Source organism: Rhinolophus hipposideros (genome assembly GCF_964194185.1).
Source record: "Rhinolophus hipposideros genome assembly, chromosome: 14".
Taxonomy (NCBI): domain Eukaryota; kingdom Metazoa; phylum Chordata; class Mammalia; order Chiroptera; family Rhinolophidae; genus Rhinolophus; species Rhinolophus hipposideros.
The window spans coordinates 53351171-53370836 of NC_138060.1; the positions used below are offsets into that span (position 1 = coordinate 53351171).

At 42.4% G+C, this 19666-nt stretch overlaps 1 protein-coding gene across 6 annotated transcripts in view; it reads left to right on the top strand.

Moving 5' to 3' along the window:
• The window catches only part of MLH1 (mutL homolog 1), a 37153-nt gene extending 20971 nt beyond the window's left edge, over window positions 1-16182 (top strand). For all 6 annotated transcript variants that reach the window (XM_081073004.1, XM_081073008.1, XM_081073006.1 and 3 more), the window contains 6 exons: window positions 6875-6983; window positions 9333-9396; window positions 12885-13049; window positions 13565-13657; window positions 13942-14055; window positions 15410-16182. In XM_081073004.1, coding sequence (XP_080929130.1) covers window positions 6875-6983; window positions 9333-9396; window positions 12885-13049; window positions 13565-13657; window positions 13942-14055; window positions 15410-15577 — 713 coding nt within the window. In that variant the 3' untranslated portion in view covers window positions 15578-16182. The remainder of the gene's footprint in view (window positions 1-6874; window positions 6984-9332; window positions 9397-12884; window positions 13050-13564; window positions 13658-13941; window positions 14056-15409) is intronic.
• The last annotated feature ends 3484 nt before the right edge of the window (window positions 16183-19666 follow it).

Genomic DNA, 19666 nt, shown 5'->3' on the forward strand with positions numbered 1-19666 from the left:
TAACTTTTAAAGGAAATGGGGGCTGAGGAGCAATCTAGTACCTTTCCCACTAATTCTTAACCTTCTAAAACAGATGGTCAGACCCAGTGGTCTCCTCCATTTTCTCTGTCTCAGTCACCACTTGTTGGAACGAATTCAGGAAGGCCTCAATTTGCCTTTTCTTGTTCATTCTCTCTTTTCTTAGCACTCCAGGCCTTTGTCTGCATGTGGGGGAACATATAGGAAGTCTCTACCTTTGGGAAGGGTAGAAACTTCCTGTGACTAAGGCCTTGCCAGTTGTGGGAGTAGCTGCCAGTTGGCTTCTGATTTTTGTTTCCATGAGGATTTGTTCCGGTTGCTCTTTCCCTCTTTCTGGCTTTCAAGCTGGGAGCTTTTAAAACCATTTAAAGTAATATAAGAAAGGTGGGCTAGTCCTTGATTTATTTAGCAGTCTTCCTTGCAGTAGTTTTAATGGGCAGACTCCCTCAGATTTGGAATTTACTCAGTTTTCTTTAGGGGTTTGTAGCCCTCATGCAAAGCAGGCTTTTTAAAGCTAAAATTTCAATACATTTCTGAATGGGTGCAAACTATTTTCAGTGCACTATAAAATTAACCTGTGTCAAGTTTGATCAGGTTTGGCGTCCATGGCTGAGGCTAAGATGATGAATCTAAATGTTCTAAAATTGTATATTTATACACGTTATCTCATTTAATTCTAGAATAGTCTGGTAAGGGAGAAAGAACAGATGCTGTTATCTGTGTTTTAAAGATGAGGAGATGGAGTGGAAGATGGAGGAGAGGACAGATTGGTTGGAATATCCCAGGTACCTGCCTGTTGAGAGTGGGTAGTTACTGGCATGACCTGCACGCAGCGAGGCAGCCCAGTATTTAGATGGAAAACCACATCAGCTGGCTGTGTGGGACAGGCACACCCTGTTACCGAGACTGAGGCACGCTGCCGTAGGGTCTCCAGAGGGAGTAGCTGTGTGTGACGTGCAGAGTGGAGTGAGCAGTTCCTTTGGATCCAGATGAAGTCTGCTGAAACTTCGACCAGCTGCACCACTCCTTAGCTTGTTGGGAATTTGTTCACCTTTTTGGGGCACCATTTTCCTGCTCTGTAAATGCTACTGTGGCAGCCTTTCTTGGGCTTTGTGATGAACACCTCACATACCATGTGCGTGCTTTGTAAACTCCAGGCCTCCATTCCGGGGAGGGACCTCTGCCTTGGGTCCTGCCCGCTGGCATTTGTTTTCCACCCATAGCCCGCAGCAGGGGAAGCTCTTTGCCTTTGAGTTGAATGCTGTACAGGGACTTCTGTGGAGCTCAGAAGTGGTGAGGTCGGCCCCTCACCTTGATAGACAACAGCCTGGCTACTCCCCCATAGAGCTGTGCCGCTGGCCCAGGAAGGAAGGGACTGTCCCTGTGACAACATTCTTAGTCGCACTTATTTGTATTTCGTCAGTGTATCGTCTATGCAGGGATCGTGTCTGTTGAGCTCACTGCCTCCTTGGCGCCCGGCAGAGTGCCTGGCATATGGGCTCCGCAGGTATTTGCTAAAAGAATGCTGAGTAAATGACTGAGGAGCAGCCTGGGGGGTGAAGCCCTAGAATCTCTATTCTGAAGGGATGTCCAAGTTGAACACTCAGACAACTCCTGAGTCTGGTGGGTTTGCCCATTCCTGGTGGGCACAGACAGATTCAGTCAGCAAGTGAGGTGAATTTTTTTTTTTTTAATTTTTTAATTGGGTAACTGTGTATTTTCCAGAACCCATCAGCTCCAAGTCAAGTCATTGTCCTTCAATCTAGTTGTGGAGGGCGCAGCTCAGCTCCAAGTCCATTCGCCATTTTCAGTCTAGTTGTGGGGGCGCCTCCCACCGTCCCATGCAGGAATCAAACTGGCAACTTTGTTAAGAGCACGCGCTCTAACCAACTGAGCCATCCCAGCCGCCCACCGGCAGCTCGGCGGCAGCTCAGCTCACGTTGTTGTCTTCAGTCTAGTTGTGGAGGGTGCAGCTCACTGGCCCATGTGGGAATTGAACTGGCAACCTTATTAAGAGCACGCGCTTTAACCAACTGAGTTAACCAGCTGCCCCAAGTGAGGCGAATTTTTGGCCCAGTAGCCAGTCAAATGTTCCATGGAATTAAGCTTATCTCGGATCACTGATAACTTACTTATTGCTTCTCCCATAATTCCTATCTGTAAATTCATGAGTGAGGACAAGGAATGTCCTAAGTTATTTGCTGCCATTTGAATGTGAAAGTGTGCTTCGCATTTTATCCACAATTTTAATTTATTGCCTTGGTCTTTGGGAAACAGTCCTGCGTCTAAATGTACTTACTCATACTGGCACCAAATGAATTTCTCTGGTACGTGAAATTAGTTCAGCCGACATTTGTCAAGTATCTTCTTGGTACAGAGTGTGCCCTGCCGAGCCCTGAGGCAGAAAGTGAGATGAATGACCCTTGACTCCTGCCTTGAAGGTAGCACAGTGTCGTGGGGACTGTTGAGTAAATAACTGGCTGCAACATCAGGTAGAATGAGAGACGCTGTGTAACAGAGGCCACTTCAGCAGAGCCCACGTGAGATCTGCCTGGGGGGGCTTCCTGATCATCTCACTGGCACCCAGGGCTTCTCTGCAGGTGGTCACCTGGACCTAGGGGACTGGTTGCCCTTCCTTGGGGTTTGCCTTTCCTTACTGCTTCTCCGAAAAGGCTTCTGGGACCCAAGGCCTCCTTGTGAACTCAGATGTGCAGTTTGGCTTTGAAGCACAGAACTTTGTCCCATTTTGCCGCTGACAGAATGGTAGGGAAAGGCCCACAAATTTCTAGTGCTGGGGGGTCTTTAGGAGAGGAATGACATGTAGGTCTGATAAGAGGCCCTGAAGAGGTCCACGTCCTCGTAGCCGGTCTTCTCTGTTGATTGGCTACAGCTCTGGAAGCCCTGTGCCCAGGAGCAGCCGCCCCCACCCCCGCTCACCGGCTGCATTTCAGTAGCTGCGGATGCCACAAACGTTCCATGACAAATCTATGGAAAAATCTCTGACCCTTCTTAGTGGATTACACTGCTTCTCTTTTCTCCAGTGCCTCATTATTCAAGATTATTTGATGTTCTCCAGCTTTTAAAATAATCATTTTCCGCCTACACAGAACATCCTGCAGAGACATTGAGTTTCCAGTGGGAACAGAGGGGAACACTTACTCTAAAACTGAAGAAAATAAGCTGCTTCTTATGGGGGGAGCAGGGAGTGTTGCAGAACTTATGTAACAATGAGAATTCACTTGTGATGCCCAAGCTTTAAAAAACGTGTAATAAAAACGTGATGTGCAGGCTTGTTGCTGCCCCCACGACCCTTACCCTTGTTGTCTCCAGCGCCTCGTCCCCCAGCCCCCTTAATGGTGGTAAGGTTTTTACTTCTTTCGTTAAGACACACATGTATATACGATATATTAGTAAATGAAAATCATATTTATCAAGTACATGTAGGATCTACAGAAGGAAACAAAGGACACGTGCTGAAAACAACGCCATCACCTTTGAAGCTTTTAGGTCCCGTTGCCTTTCCCATCCCCTTCCCTTCTCCCTTAAGGGTAACTAGACCCTAAATTTTGTGGTTATTATTTTCTTTCTTTTTGTTGTAGTTTAACCACCCATGTTTGTAGCCCTAAAAAACTTGTTTAGTTTTACAAGTCTTAAATTTTACATAAATGGAATTATACTGTGTTTTTCTGAGATATATTTACCAGGGTGCCAAAAGAATGGATACATGTGGACACTTAGGTCAATGTTGCTCAAGCAGTAGTTCTCCATAATCAGAAGTGTCTGGACGCTGATGGTAACCACTTTGAGCACCTCTTGTCATTGCAGAAGTCAAACGTGACTTGTATTCATCTTTTGTTATCGGTATATATTGAATATTACAACGGTAATAGTTTTCCTTTCTTAAAATGTGTATACATTTTTTTTGGCACCCTCTTTATACATTCCTAAAATGCATCCATCTTTCTGTGTGATAGATTCCACTTCATGACCACGTTGCTTGTTCATTCTGCTGTTGAGGGACATTTGGAGGACTCATGGCCTCATCCCTGCCTCTCACAGCCTGTCCATTTTCCCACCGTGACAGGATCAAGAGGTTGGCCCGCTGGCTGGGAAACTCTGCCACAGGGTACACAGTTAGGAGAGTTACTGTTGGGTCATAAAATGACAAAGCATTTTGCAAAGGGTTCAGATACATGTACTGTCCCACCAACAATGTGAAGAAGTTGCATTTGCTCCACTCTTTCTCCAATGTTTCATACGGTCAAACTTTTTACCAGTTTGGTGTTTGTGAAATGAAATCTGATGGTGGTTTTTATTTGTGTTTCTCTGGTTACGGATAAAGTTGAGTCAGTGTATTTCCTCTTCTGTTAAATACTCTTTCAGGTTTTTTGCCCATTTTTTTTGTGTTGGGTTTTTGTTTTTTTTCTAACTGATTTTCAGAATTCCTTATATGTTCTGAATAATAATGAGGTACATGGAAATATCTTCTCCCGATTTAGGGCTCATCTGGTATTTTTTTATTATTTTTTATAAACACTTGTTTTATGAACAGAAATTTTTAGATTTAATGTATGCAGATTTTATGAAGTGTTCTTTATAGACTGGCTCTTTTATTTAGGAAATTCTTTTCTAAGATAATTGAATATATGCTCTTACATTGTCTCCTAAAAGCTTACACTTGAATCTCTGTTCCCCCTGGAATTCATCTGTGGTGTGTGGCATCAGTCACAGTTTTCATGTGAGGATGTCACCGTTCCAGAAGACATCGTTCCTATCAGTTTGCTTGGATTTAGCAAATATTATTTGCTCATACATTCTTTCCCTCTGACCTTTCATGGTCTGCCCTAAGCACATCCTTCACTGGGGCTTGGGTGGCAAACTGAGTTTTGTTTTGTCATCCTTATTTTGAAAAGTTTTTTGGTTGGGTTTAATATGTCAGATTGGCAATTATTTTTTCTTGAAGGTGTTATTCTATCAGTTTTCAGCTTCTGTTGCTATTGAAAGTTCAACTTTCAGTCTTATAGTTTATTACTTTGTGGGTAATCTCTCTCTTGTCTCTGAGTGCTTTTAAGATCTCTTTTCTTTAAGGTCCTACAATATCTGTGTGTCAGGTGTGGATTTTGTTGGCCTTTGGAGCTGAGGCTCGGTGTCTCTTATTACCTCTCTTTTCCATCTTTGTCTCTGTGCTACGTTCTAGATAATTTCTTTAGATCCACCTTCCAGTTAATTACCTCACCAGCTTTGTCTAAGCTGTTAAGTCTGTCTTGATTGTTAATTTCAATTCTTGTATTTTTAAATTTTAGAAGTTTTACTTGGTTCTTTTGGAAATCTTGATCATTTTTGATAGTCTCCTGCTACTGTTTTAATACTTCTTTTTTTTTTATTAGTTTCAGGTGCACAAGACAAAGTAATACTTAGACATTTATCATTTATATCCCTCACACTGTGAGAACCCCCCCACCCCCCATCCACTATCCCTCTGACATCGCAGAGAGCCATTACATTTCCACTTATCTCTATTGCTAATGCTATACTCTGCTTCTTGTAAGTATATACATACATATATATACATATATATATATAAAAGTATAGTTGGCATTCATTATTGTTCAGCTTCAGGTGTACAGTGCAGTGTCAGGCATACACATCATCCCTGAGGTGGTCTCCCAAATGGGACACGTGTCCATAGGATACCCTACAAAATCTTTACAACATTATTGATTACATTCCCCAAATTAATTTTCAGAACCCCGTGGCCATCTTGTGGTTACTGACTGTTTTCTAATCCTCTCACTTCCCCCCTTATCCCGACCCCACTCCCATCTAGCAACCCTCCGTTTTTCCTCTATGTCTCCAAAACTGTTTCTGATTAGTTCATTCACTTACTCTTTTCTTTAGATTCCGCATATAAGTGAGATCATATGGTATTTGTCTTTCTCTGTCTGACTTATTTCACTTAACATAATGTTCTTTAGGTCCATCCATGTGTTTTAATACTTCTTAAACATACTAAACGTACTTTATCTTCTTTGCTGGTATTTCCAATCTCTGAACCTTTGCAGATACGGTTCTGTGCTTTCTTCTACACTCGAATTCTTGGTGCCTGGTTTCTTTGTGTGTTTTCTGATTTTTGACTGCTACTTCCTGGTACTGTATCCGTGAAGAATTATTTGAAGCCTGCATTGAAGATGAATTTCTCCAGAGAATTTGCGTTTGATTCTGTCAGGGACCTGGAGGAACAGTCAGCCCTGGAATCAGTTTAAACTAAAATGTGCACCTAAGGTTTCCAGGCAGCCCGCTTAGTGTGAATCCTGGCTGCAGAAGCACGTGCGGACCAGCCGATGGTTACAGATTCTCAGGGAGGTAATTTTTTCTTTACTCCCAGCACTAAGGCTGGAGGCCGGTGGGCACTGACCTTTGAGGGGCAGGAGCCTGGGACATGTTAGTAGTTCTTTCCCTTCACACTGAGGGAGCCCTTGGGGTCTCAGCTTCATGTGCTGGGGAAGTAGTCTGTCTGACTCCCCATTTCAAACCATTTCTAGGCTTCTGTTGTTTTTCTCTCCACACCTGAGAGCCTGCAGAAACTAAAGTTCGTGACGCCTGCAGTTCCCTTGGCATCTGGAGAAAGCTGGCTTCAGAGCTCTCCTTACTTCTCTGGCTTCCTGCTTTGTATCCCTGACTCTTTTGGTAATTCCTTGCTGCATTATGAAAGATTAATTCTGCTTTATTCCTCATTTGTTTTCCTCAAGAAGTTTGGCTTTGCTTGTTTGTTGTCTCTACCTGTGATGCGTGGTGCTTTGGGCTGCAGAGAGGTGTTGGTGGGATGCCATCACTTACCTGTGTTTCCGTTTGCCAGCTCTGCGGGAGATGCTGCATAACCACTCCTTTGTGGGCTGTGTGAATCCTCAGTGGGCCCTGGCACAGCACCAGACCAAGTTATACCTGCTCAACACCACCAAACTTAGGTAAGTCAGTGAGTGGTTGAAAAGAGCAGGGCCGCCAGACGAATGGTCCTGAAGGCACAGGCCCCAAAACCGGGAGAACAGCCTGGTGCAGTTGGAAAGGGCCCAGGCTTCGGGGTCCGACACACGTGGTCTCAAATCCAGGTTCAGCCGTTGACCATTGATGTGACCGTGGACAAGTTCCTTTCCAAAACTGCATCTCCGCGTTTTCATCTGTAAATTGGGATAAACGTGCAGGCTTTTGTGAGGATAAGAAATACCGAGAAGTCTGGTGCTTGGTGCTCAGTGACTGTTGGCTGCTGTGAACCAGGTGTTGAGCGCTGAGTGCTCATAGAGCATTCTGGCATCTGCTGTGTACTGCAGGGTACTGTGGGGATGCAAGAGAAAGAGGTCCTGATGCCTCCTTGCCTCCCAGCTTTGGGAATGTGGCGAAGGCTTTCTCCAGCCAGCAGACAAGCCAGTGGGGTTGATGAGCACAGGAAGGGTGATCCCAGCCATGCCACTTCTGTTGATTGTTTCCAGGGACGTTGTTGGATGAGCTGCTGTTGAGTCAAGAACCAGTATTAAATATGTTCTCTAGTAGGTAGTACAGATGGGAGGGTGCCGCCACCTTCCATCTACTTTTCCCCACTAAGCGCTTCTGTGGCCCCCACAGTGCTGCTTGGCCCTGCGAGTGGGGTAGCTGCTGTATGTTGCTTGCAGTTGGCACACGAAAGAAAAACCTGTTTGCTCTCCCTGCCCTTGAAACTGCCCGGTTCAGCAGTTTACTGTTAGCACACATACCTCCTTGGATATTTGGAACTCGTGCCTTCTGGGCTTGGCAACCCTTTTGGTGCAGCTCTGTTCAGAGCCCACTGTCTTTGAGAATCCTTGGGCTTCCACAGTGAGCTGGCTCATTTCTTTTCCAGCATATCTAAGTGCACGATTTCCAAGGCTCTGAATCATAGCTCTGTCCAGGTTCTTTCATGTCAGATGTGAATGCAGGCCAGGCTCAGGGTTTCAGCTATTAGTGAATGTGAACGGTTTCCCAGTGAGAAGGTGAACACAGAGAAAGAACCAGTTTCTGAGTGCAATATCTAGATCCACCTCTTTCCTTTCCCACTTTACTGACTATGACTCACTGGGAGCCTCAGTTTCCCCACTGTAATGCAGGCATAGCAGATGCTTCATCTGTTCTGATAAAATGAAAAGAAGTCTTTAAACAAGACCTATATGGTTCAAATTGCATTCAGAACTATGAAGTACCATTTATTTCAATTCTGTATTTTTGTAAGCAGTTCAGTATATTGTATGCTTCACAGCTTTTTTGTTTTGTTTTGAGGGGATGTGATTTAATCTTATTTTCAATGACAGTTGGTATTCAATATTATTTTATATTAGTTTCAGGTGTACAGCATAGTGGTTAAACATTTATATAATTTAAAAAGTCATCCCTCCAATTAGTCTAGTACCCACCTGGCACCATAAATAATTATTACAACATTATTGACTATATTCCTTATGCTGTGCTTTACATCTCCATGACTATTTTGTAACCACCAATTTGTATTTCTTAATCCCTTCACCTTTTTCATCCAATCCCCAACCCCTTTCCCGTCTGGCAACCATCAGTTTGTTCTCTGTATCTATGAGTCTACCTCTGTTTTGTTTATTTTGTTCTTTAGATTCCACATATCAATAAATCTGTAACGGTATTTATCTTTCTCTGATTTGTTTTACTCAGCATAATACCCCCTAGGTCCCTCCATGTTGTCACAACCTCAAAGCTGTTTTTGAAATGTTGCCAGCCAGCGGTGCATCATCCTAAACCATATGCCAACATAGGCTGATTCTGCCTTATGTCCACTCATTGTTTAGAAAGTCTCTGTGCTCTCCTGTACATTCCGCAGTATTAGGTTGGTGCAAAACTAATTGCAGTTTTTGCAATTTTTAACCTTTTAAACTGCAATTACTTTTGCACCAACCTAATATTTTTAACGGTGAGTTATAAAAGAATGTGGTTTATAGGATTCTTTATAAGTGGGAAAAAGGCGAGCAAACAAGAACTTCAGTTTCATTGCAGGTGTCAAAACCTTCCATAGCACCAGAGCGTGGGTGAGAACAAGCTCGATTTGGTCTCAGTGCTTGAGCCTATGCGTAGAGGCCAGCCAAAGCCCTGGCTGCAGTGCATTAGAATCCTAGCTCTGTGGAGGAAAAGGAGATCTTGGTAGCCTGTTAAAAATCTTCCACAGCAAGGCAGAACCATCTGTGTCCCATCCAGTTTCAGGGGTTAGTTCTCCCTTCTGTCCCTACAGCTTGGCTCTCAAGCATGGATTCAGCTTTTCCTTAAAGTCATTTCATTTTTATTTTCAGTGAAGAACTGTTCTACCAGATACTCATTTATGATTTTGCCAACTTTGGTGTTCTGAGGTTATCGGTAAGTTTATTTCCTGCCTCTCGTTTCTGAAACTTCAACAACTGGTTATTTCTGAAATTAATAGCTTTACCCTGATATCTTATTTGTAGTATATTAAATTTTTCTAAATATGCATAGGATAGTTTCTGTATTATATGATTTACATATGGAGGTATCTTTCATTATAATAATTTTATACAAAGCAGCACTGTCATTTGGTAGCCAACTTAAACAATGTTTATTATTATTATAGAAATTAATTTATCTATTTAAGAAAACTGGTAGAGATAAAAATATTAATAGAAATAAATGTTCTCTAAAGCCCATGACTTAAACACAACGCCAACCAAGAATTTTAGTCCATTTTTCCCAAAACTTTTTCATTGCCTAATTTTAATTTCGAGTTAAAAATCACACTACATGTCTGTGTAGTTTCATATCTTCTTTTTACATGTGACATACTCCATAAAAAAGCCTTCTGGAATTTTTATTAGGATTGTGTTTAATCTATAGATTAATTTGGGGAGAAAATCTGTTGTTAGATTTATCCTTTAGTGTTTCACATTATTTGACGCTATTGTAGATGACCTTTTTTTAAAAAATTTCAATTGTTTGTTGCAAGTATGTAGAAATACAAGTGTTTTTGTACATTGATCATGTATTTTGCAAACTTGTTAAACTCACTCATTAGTTCTAGTAAGTTAAGATTCCATAAGATTTTCTACATAGATCATAGTGTCTGAATAAAGACAGTTTTCTTTCTTCCTTTCTGGGCTGGATGCCTTTTGTTTCTCTTGCCTGATTGCACTGGCTAGAACCTTAGTACAATGTTGAATAGAAGAGGTGAGAACGGAAATCCTTGTCTTGTTTCTGTTGTAGGGGGAAAGCATTCAGTTGTTCTGCTGTAAGTAGTTTTGTAGATGCCCCTTATAAGGTTGAGGAAGTTCCCTTCTGTTCCTTGGTTGTTTAGAGTTTTTATTCAGGAATGATGTTGAATTTTTTCAAGTACTTTTTTCTGTATCTGTTAAGATAACTGTATAGTATTTTTTTCCTAGTTTGTTAATATAAGAAATTAATTACATTGATTTTCATATATTAAACCAGTCATGCATTCCTGGGATGAACCCTGCTTGTAACCAGTGTATTATCCTTTTTATTTATTATTGGAATTGATTTGCTAAAATTTATTTACAATTCTTACATCTGTGTTCCTGAATGGTATTGGTTTGTAATTTTCTTGTAATATCTTTGTGTTTTTGGTGTCAGGGTAATTGGGTCTCATAGAAGGAGTTGGAAAGTATCCCCTCCTCTTCCATCTTCTGAAGGAGTTTGTGTACAATTGGTGTTTATTCCTTTACTGTTCGGTAGAATTTACCAATGAAGCCATCTGGGTCTTGAGATTTCCTCATAGGAAGGATTTTAACTAAAAATTCAATTTCTTTCATAGAGCTATTCAGATGAACTTTTTCTTCTTAAATGAACTTTTTCTTCTTAAATGAGCCTTGGTACTGTTTTTTTCAAGGAATTTGTCCATTTAAATTTTTGAATTTATTGGCATGAAGTTGTTCATAATATTTTTTATTATTCTTTTAATGTCTGTAGCATCTGCAATGACGTGACCTCCCTCATTCCTACCACTTTTTTTTTAAAGATTTTATTGGGGAAGGGGAACAGGACTTTATTGGGGAACAGTGTGTACTTCCAGAACTTTTTTCCAAATCAAGTTGTCCTTTCGATCTTAGCTGTGGAGGGTGCGCTTCAAGTTGTTGAACTTTCAGTCTTTAGTTGTGGAGGGCGCAGCTTAGCTCCAGGTCCAGTTGCCATTGCTAGTTGCAGGGGGCGCAGCCCACCATCCCTTGAGGGAGTTGAACCGGCAACCTTGTGGTTGAGAGGACGCGCTCCAACCAACTGAGCCATCCGGGAGCTCAGTGGCAGCTCACCTCAAGGCACCGTGTTCAATCCTAGTTGCAAGGGTTGGAGCCCACCATCCCTGAGGGAGTTGAGGAGTTGAACCAGCAACCTTGTGGTTGAGAGCCCACTGGCCCATGTGGGAAACAAATCGGCAGCCTTCAGAGTCAGGAACATGGAGCTCCAACCGCCTGAGCCACCGGGCCGGCCCCCCCATTCCTACTATTGATAATTTATATCCTCTTTTTACATGATCAGTCTGGCTAAAGGTTTATTAATTTTATTGATCTCAAACCAACTCTGACTTTTGGTTTCATTGATTTTTCTCAATTTTTCTTTCATTGATATCTGCTCTGATTTTTTCCTTTCTTCTGCTTATTTTAGGTTTAATTTGCTCTTCTGTTTCTTAAGGTAGAAGCTGGGGTCACTGATTTGAGATCCTTTTTCTTTTCTAAGATAGGTGTTAAGTGCTATAAATTTCCCTAAGTACTGCTTTAGCAGTTTCCCACAAATTTTGATGTTTCTTTCATTTTCATTCAGATCAAAATACTTTCTGATTTCTCTTGATTTCTTCTTTGACCGTCAGGTTATTTAGAAGCATGTTATTTAGTTTCTACTTACTTGGGGATTTTCCAGAGATTGATTAATTGATTTTAATTTAATTCCATTTTGGTCAGAAACCATACTTGAATCCTTTTACACTTATTGACATGTTTTATGGCCCAAAATATGGTCTGTGTTGGTAAATGTTCCATGTGCACTTGAAAAGAGTTTGTATTCTGGTCTTGAGTAGAATGTTGTATAAATGGCAAGTGTATCAAGTTGATAGTGAAACTCAAATTGTCTATATCTTGGTTTTCTGTCTACTTGTTCTGTCAGTTATTAAGAAAGGGGTATTAAAACCTCCAGCTGTAATTGTGAATTTGTCTATTTCTCTTTGCAGTTCTTTTAGTTTTATCCCTCATGTTTTTAAAGCTCTGTTTATTGAGCATATAAACATTTAGGATTGTTAAGTCCTTTTGATTGACTCCTCTAGGATTATGAAAAAATAAGAACAGTGCACTGTGGGTTTATAACATGTAAAGGGAAAATGTATGACCACAGTAACGAGATCAGAAAGGGAAAAATGGAAGAAAATTTAGCCATCTTATTTTTAACAATCGCTTTTGGTGTTCTTCCTTAGTAAGATGATTTACCTAAAATATCATTTAACTTATTCACCCTCCCCCTTGCTTTAGTTATGGTAAGGCAGTAGAAAGAAATGAATGGTCTTGATCTGCCTAGTGATTTTCTAGAAATAAGGAAGTGGAATCTTTAAAGCCACACAAAAGGGAAGTGCCTCTTCACAGCCTCACCCTTCCCACCTGCTCAGCAGGCGATATGTCTGGCACAGCCTCTGTTGAAATGGCCATTGGTGAGGAACAAGGGGTTTTGTTGTGGATTTTGTCGTTTTCTTAGGGAATGAGTGTTAGATCTGTGGGTTCTTACCTCCAGTTGGGAGCATGGTTTTGTGGCTCTTCTAATAATGGTTTTGAGGGAAAATTCGGGCTTCTTTGGAGGCCCTGTTAATGCTTGCTCTTTAACGTCTTACTCCTTCCCAGGAGCCAGCACCACTCTTTGACCTCGCCATGCTCGCTTTAGATAGTCCCGAGAGTGGCTGGACAGAGGAAGATGGTCCCAAAGAAGGACTTGCCGAATACATCGTTGAGTTTCTGAAAAAGAAGACTGAGATGCTTGCAGACTACTTCTCTTTGGAAATTGACGAGGTGTGTGACAGCCATTTTTATGCCTGTTGTATCCTTCAGAGTCAAATTCTGTAGTTGGTCCAAGATCAGAAGACTCAGCATTTGCATTTCTAGGCTACCCTACAGTTTTATCATCCATCGTGCCCATTCCTGGTCCCAGGGTGAAGGACCCAGACACGAAGGAGAGCTGAATGCCCCAGTCCCTGCAAGCCAGTGAATGAGTTTATGTTGCGTCACTGGTTCTCCTGTTTCTTCCTCTTACCCCTTCACTTAGGGGCATTCCTTCTCAATAAGACCATTGGTTGGTGAGCAGATCAAAGAAAAGGTGGTTCTGTTACATGTCGGGACAAAAAGCTCTTTTAGATGCTTGGCTCTTAATTGACCCCCTTGCCCAGCCCAGTCAAGCACCTGCTCACCAGAGTGACACATATGAGGACAAGATCTGGAGGAAGCTCTGGGGAAATGGAATCTGTTTAAACTAAACTGTAATAGTATTATTTCTTGGCCCCTGTCCTGGCCTTTCTTCCTACAAACAGGAAGGGAACCTGATTGGATTGCCCCTTCTTATCGACAACTACGTGCCCCCATTAGAGGGTCTGCCGATCTTCATTCTTCGACTAGCCACTGAGGCAAGTGATCAAACCCGTACTAAGTATGTGGGTATGTGTGTGAGTGCTAGGAGGAGGGCACTGGGCCCCACCTTCGTTTGGAGTAATAAAGATGAAAAGGGTAAAATAGCTAAAGGCCCCCTTGTATCCCCATCAACCCCCAGTGATACTCAGCAGTTCCAATTTACAGCTTTAATGCCTAAAAGGTCACATTTAGGTTTAAAGTCATCTGTGATCTCCATTTAGAAATCAGGTGTGTCTAAAGCACATGCTTGTGTTGAGGTATTGAATTCTCTTTGGACCAGGTGAACTGGGATGAAGAAAAGGAATGTTTTGAAAGCCTCAGTAAAGAATGTGCTATGTTTTACTCCATCCGGAAGCAGTATATATCTGAGGAGTCGACCCTTTCCGGCCAGCAGGTACTGCAGATACTGTGGTGATGTACGTTGGCACCCCAAGACTGGGATGGGCCCTCACACAACCATTAGGAGATGAAACATGCTCATCTCTAAATTCCTAGGATTTCATTGTATATAAGGATTAAGCACAATGGTCAGCTTTTATTTATGATTTTTATTTTCTTCTGCTGGAGGGACATCCAGAGTGATCTCACTGTCAATTGTAAAAACACAGCCATCACAGTGAGAGGTGGGAGGTTGAGTTCAGACTGTCCAGGGCCAAGGGGTCCATATCTCCCGGTGTTAGTCCGTAAGCGTAGCCACAGTCTTCAGATTCTGGGCCAGCCTCCCCAGGCTCTTTTGGCTTTTGCCTTAGTCTACGTTTGACCACTGCTTTGCCAGGAAAACAAGGCTGTACTGAGAGATCCCCAGCTCTTCTTAAGGAAGGTCAGCTTGACACAGAAAGGGCCTAGGTTCCTCAGGTTTCCATGTCACTTTTTCCGATTAGATGCCAGTGCTTTTCAATCAACAACTATTTTGGATGGTTTCGTTGGGTGGAGGCGTTGGGGATCGAAATAGTCTAAGAATCAAAGGGTAGCAACTTGCCATGTGTAAGTAACCTTGGTGATGACTTACAGTCATCTTCTGAGGTGAAGTGATAAGCTCCAGTTTCATAGGTGACGAAACTAAGGGACAGTTGGTATACTCAGGGGTCCCCAGAGCCTGTAGGTGTTGGAGCAGATTCAGTCCCAGGTTCTACTGGCCAAAGCCCCTAGGGAATATCTCATTCCAGGGGAGGATGTAAGGTAGCACACTCGAACTGTGCTGAGTATCTCATTTGATTGGAACAATTTACTTCAAGGAAAGGATGAATGAGAAAGAACATCTTTTTGTACATGAGACAGCGAAGGTTCAACTGTAGGAGAGGAAGGGTGGATCACAACAATCCTCATTATTTTTATTTTCATTTCCTACCTGTGGCGCTTTTTGGAAAACAGCTACATTAAGATCCCCAAATTTTGCAATGAATTAGAAATTTACTTGCTATTATTGCTGTCCAAACATCATAGTGAAGATCAGACACAGTAAACACATAGATCCTGCCACAGTAAACACATTCTCCTTGAATGGAAACACAAGTTCCAGGGAAGAAAGTATCATGAGAGCTGTGGCTTCTTTCCCTCCATCTCTTCTTGTGTTCAGGCCTGTAGGATCTCTGTGAGGCTGGCCCAGAGAGGATGCTTCACAAACATTAGGTAACACAGCTCATTATAAGCTACTGAGACTTTCCCGGCCCAGTGCATGTCAGCCAGGGAGCCAGTGTACGTCAGGATGCAAACGGGGAGGCTTATGACATCAAACATGTCTTTTCCAGAGTGAGGTGCCTGGCCCCACTCCAAGCCCCTGGAAGTGGACTGTGGAACACATTATCTACAAAGCCTTCCGCTCACACCTTCTGCCTCCTAAACATTTCACAGAAGATGGAAATATCCTGCAGCTTGCTAACCTGCCAGATCTATACAAAGTGTTTGAGAGGTGTTAAATATGGTCATTTGTGGACTCGGGTGTTCTTCCTTTGTATCCTGATGTTGGTAGGTCTTAAGGTTGAAGACTTTTCCTTCTAACTAGTAGCACTCCGTATGCATGGTTGACTATAAATAAATTGTCAGATGTGTCCTAACATGAATTCTTATTAATTTCATTACACTTGAAACTTTTTCTAGATCGATTTTCACCTAGTATATACCTAATTGTGAAGAATCCCAAGGTACTTTGAAAGCCCCCTGGGCATCTAAGTCATCTAAGATTTCATAGATCATGCTCTAATTTAAATCTTTGTGTTCTGGTAAATGTCTAATATCAGGTGAGAGACATAGTTCAGGTGTCTTTTAAAAGAGGTTCTGAACATATAAGAGGCTCTGATGACACAGCCTATGGAGAAAGCTGAATTGATAATCTATGAGTACGTTCAGTAACCCAAGAGTAACTAATTTGTTTTTTATTTAAAAAAAGACTCGAGAAGACAATAGTCCTTATCCAGTCTATAACTAGTGTGAGTTTTTAAGGTAGCCCACTTTTGTTAATGGCTGTGACTATTACCACCTTAAGATAAAGAAAGTTCTGGGTATTCTTGTTCTAATGATGATTAAAAAAATACAAAATTAAACTATAAGTGCCATAAAATCAGCTACTTTAGCATTAATCAGCATTAAAAGAAATGTACAGTCAGCACCGGAGGAAGAATGCCTATAGTTTGGAGGTCAAATGCAGATTATAAGACTCAATGAAGAAAATTCTGTTGGAAGGAACAGAAAACTATCTGATGAAGAAGTGAAGCCATTCCATATGGAAAAGGCTGGGACAACAGATACACATATTTCTTATGCCACCAAAGGGGCAAGATCAGGTTCTAACAGTTAGAACTTCCTAAAAGTAGAGATCCAAGATGTTGGAGTAGATAAACACCACCTGCATTCTTCAGTGAACATATTAAAATTACAACCAAATTACAGAACAGTCATCCTGAAGAACCATCTGAAGTCTACCGTTTTTCCCCGAAAATAAGACTTAGCCGGACCATCAGCTCTAATGCATTTTTTGGAGCAAAAATTAATATAAGACCCAATTTTATTTTACTATAAGACGAGGTCTTATCGAACATAATGTAAGACCAAGTCTTATATTAATTTTTGCTCCAAAAGATACATTAGAGCTGATAGTCTGGCTAGGTCTTATTTTCGGAGAAACACGGTAGTAGAACAGAAGTCCTATAACTGAAAATATAAAGAAGCCACGTGGAGACTGGTAGGAAGGGCAGAGAAGCGGAATGGGCCCTAAACCTCCATTTGGTGGTTGAGAATCAGGAGAGAGATACCAGCTGTGGAGGTTACCCCTGGATGAGCCCCCCTCACCAGGCTCCCCAGCCCGGAGTACTATTGCCAGGAAGAGGAGCCCCCAAAATATCTGGCTGTGAAAAACAATGGGGATTCTGCCCGTTCAGTGGGATGGAAGGCTGCAGGAAACCCAGACGTCCTCATTAAATGACCCGCGCACAGACTCGCAGGCACTCACCTTGAGCTCCAGCGGAGACAGTGACTGGGGTGAGGGGCCTCATGCAGGGACAGACTGAGGTGTGTGGCTTTGGGTGGACTGGAGGACAGTCGGCAATTTTGCGGTGAGGGGTTCTCCGGTGCAGCCAGCAGGTGGGTGCCATCTTCCCTGTGTTAAGCCCACCCCCTATGTTTCCAGCCAAATCTGAACCTGATTGGCCTGGTGAGCTCTGCCCTGGTGACTCAGCTGGGAGCCCGCCCCCGCTCAACTCGCTCACACGTGGAGGCACTTTCTCTGCAAGCAGCCAGCCCGACCTCCATTGCACTCCTTCTAGGAACAGGAGCAGAGACCACGGGCCCCAGGCAGCAGCGACTGAGCTCCGTGTGCTCTGAGACTTCTGCTGAGTCACTCCAGGCTCAGCACTGGCACCAAACCAGTCCGCATTAACATGGTGACCATAACTCTTCACACTCTAGTGCAGGGGTGTCCAAACTGAGGCCCGCAATCCATTTTTAATTGGCCCACAGCAAATTCCAAAAACATATTTAGTTTACTTAAACCAGGTGAGGCAATACCTCGAGTGAGTGGCCCGGCTGTTTGTGTATTTTACTGCATATGGCCCTTGGTGAAAAACGTTGAAAAAAGTTTGGACACCCCTGATCTAGTGACTCTAGTGACACAGGCAGCAAACAACTGCAGATCATTTTGTAGCTCTTACAACGTAGTCCCTGGCCAGTCACAGGCAGTGGGTGACCTGTGCCTGCATTGGAGCCCCTCCCAAGAAGCCCTAGAACCAACATACTTGGAGGTTGGCTTCAGACCACAGCAGAGCACCACCCAATTAGCCCCACAAGTGGCACACCCACAGGGCAGTCTAAACAGGCACCAGTGCCCGCTGAGGCGAATCCTGCTTTGTGGGGTAAGCCCCCGCAGCACAGCAGCTCCTAAGCTGTGGATGTGGCCAAACCCCACAGCCAATCAGCCTGAATGTCAATGCCATCCACCAATGTGCCAATAGCAATCAAGGCTCAACTATAACAGGAGGGCACAGACAGTCCATACAAGGGACACTCCTGGAACACCTGACCAAGACTGGGAGACATAGCAGATCTACCTAATACGTGGAAACAAACACAGGCAGCCAAAATGAGGAAACACAGAAATGTGTCCCAAATGAAAGAACGGGAGAAAAATCCAGAAAAAGAACTAAATGAAATGGAGGAGTTCAAAAACATGGTTATAAGGATGCTCAAGGAACTTAGAACTTCAACAAAGAGATAACAAGCATAAAAAAAGACATAGAAACCATAAAAAAGAACTAGTCAGAAGTGAAGAATACAATAACTGAAATGAAGAATGCACTAGAAGGAATCACCAGCAGACTACATGAAGCAGAGCATCAAATCAGCAATTTGAAAGACAAGGTAGCAGAAAACACCCAATCAGAACAGCAAAAAGAAAAAAAAAATCCAAACAAATGAGGATAGTTTAAGAGACCTTTGGGACAGCATCAAGCATAATAACATTCACATCATAGGGATACCAGAAAGTGGAGAGAGAAAGCAAGGGATTGTGAACTATTTGAAGAACTAATGACAAAAAACTTTCTTAACCTAGGGAAGGAAATAGACATACAAGTCCAGGAAGTGCAGAGAGTCTCAAACAGGATGAACCCAAACAGGCCCACACCAAGACACATTATAATTAAAACGGGAAATTAGTTAAAGACCAAAAGAGAATCCTAAAAGCAGCAAGAGAAAGGCAACTAGTAACTTATAAAGGAGCTCCCATAAGATTGTCAGCTGATTTCTCAACAGAAACTTCACAGGTCAAAGCTATCATTTAGAATTGAAGGACAAATATAGAGCTTCCTAGACAAGAAAAATATAAAGGAGTTAATCACCATCAAACCAGTATTACAAGGAATGTTATAGGGACTTCAAGTGGAAAAAAATCAAAATTATGAAAAAATGGTAATAATTGTATATCTATCAACAATTACTTTCAATGTAAATGGATTCAATATTCCATTCAAAACACACAGAAGGGCTGAATGGGTAAGAAAACAAAACCCTTACCTATGCTGCCTATAAGAGACTCACTTCAGATTGAAAGATACACGCAGAAAGTAAAGGGATGGAAAAAGATATTTTATGAAAATGAAGATTAAAAAGAAAAACTGGGTTAGCAATCCTTACACCAGACAAAACAGACTTTAAAACAAAGGCAATAAGGGGGTGGCCGGTTACCTCGGTTAGTGTGGTGCTAATAACACCAATGTTGCCGGTTCAATCCCCACATGGGCCACTGTGAGCTGCACCCTCCTTATAAAAAACAAACAAAAAAAAGGTAATAAGAGACAATGAAAGACTCAGTAATCCCACTTCAGGGTATTTATCCGAAGAAACCCAAAATGCTACTTCGAGGGGATGTGTTCATCCATTATGTTGACTGCAGCATTATTTACAATGGTTGAGATGTGGAGGCAGCCTGGGTGTCTGTCAATGGTTGAATGGATAAAGAAGAGGAGGTACATACAATGGAATATTGCTCGACCATGGAAGGGAATGGTTTCCTGCCA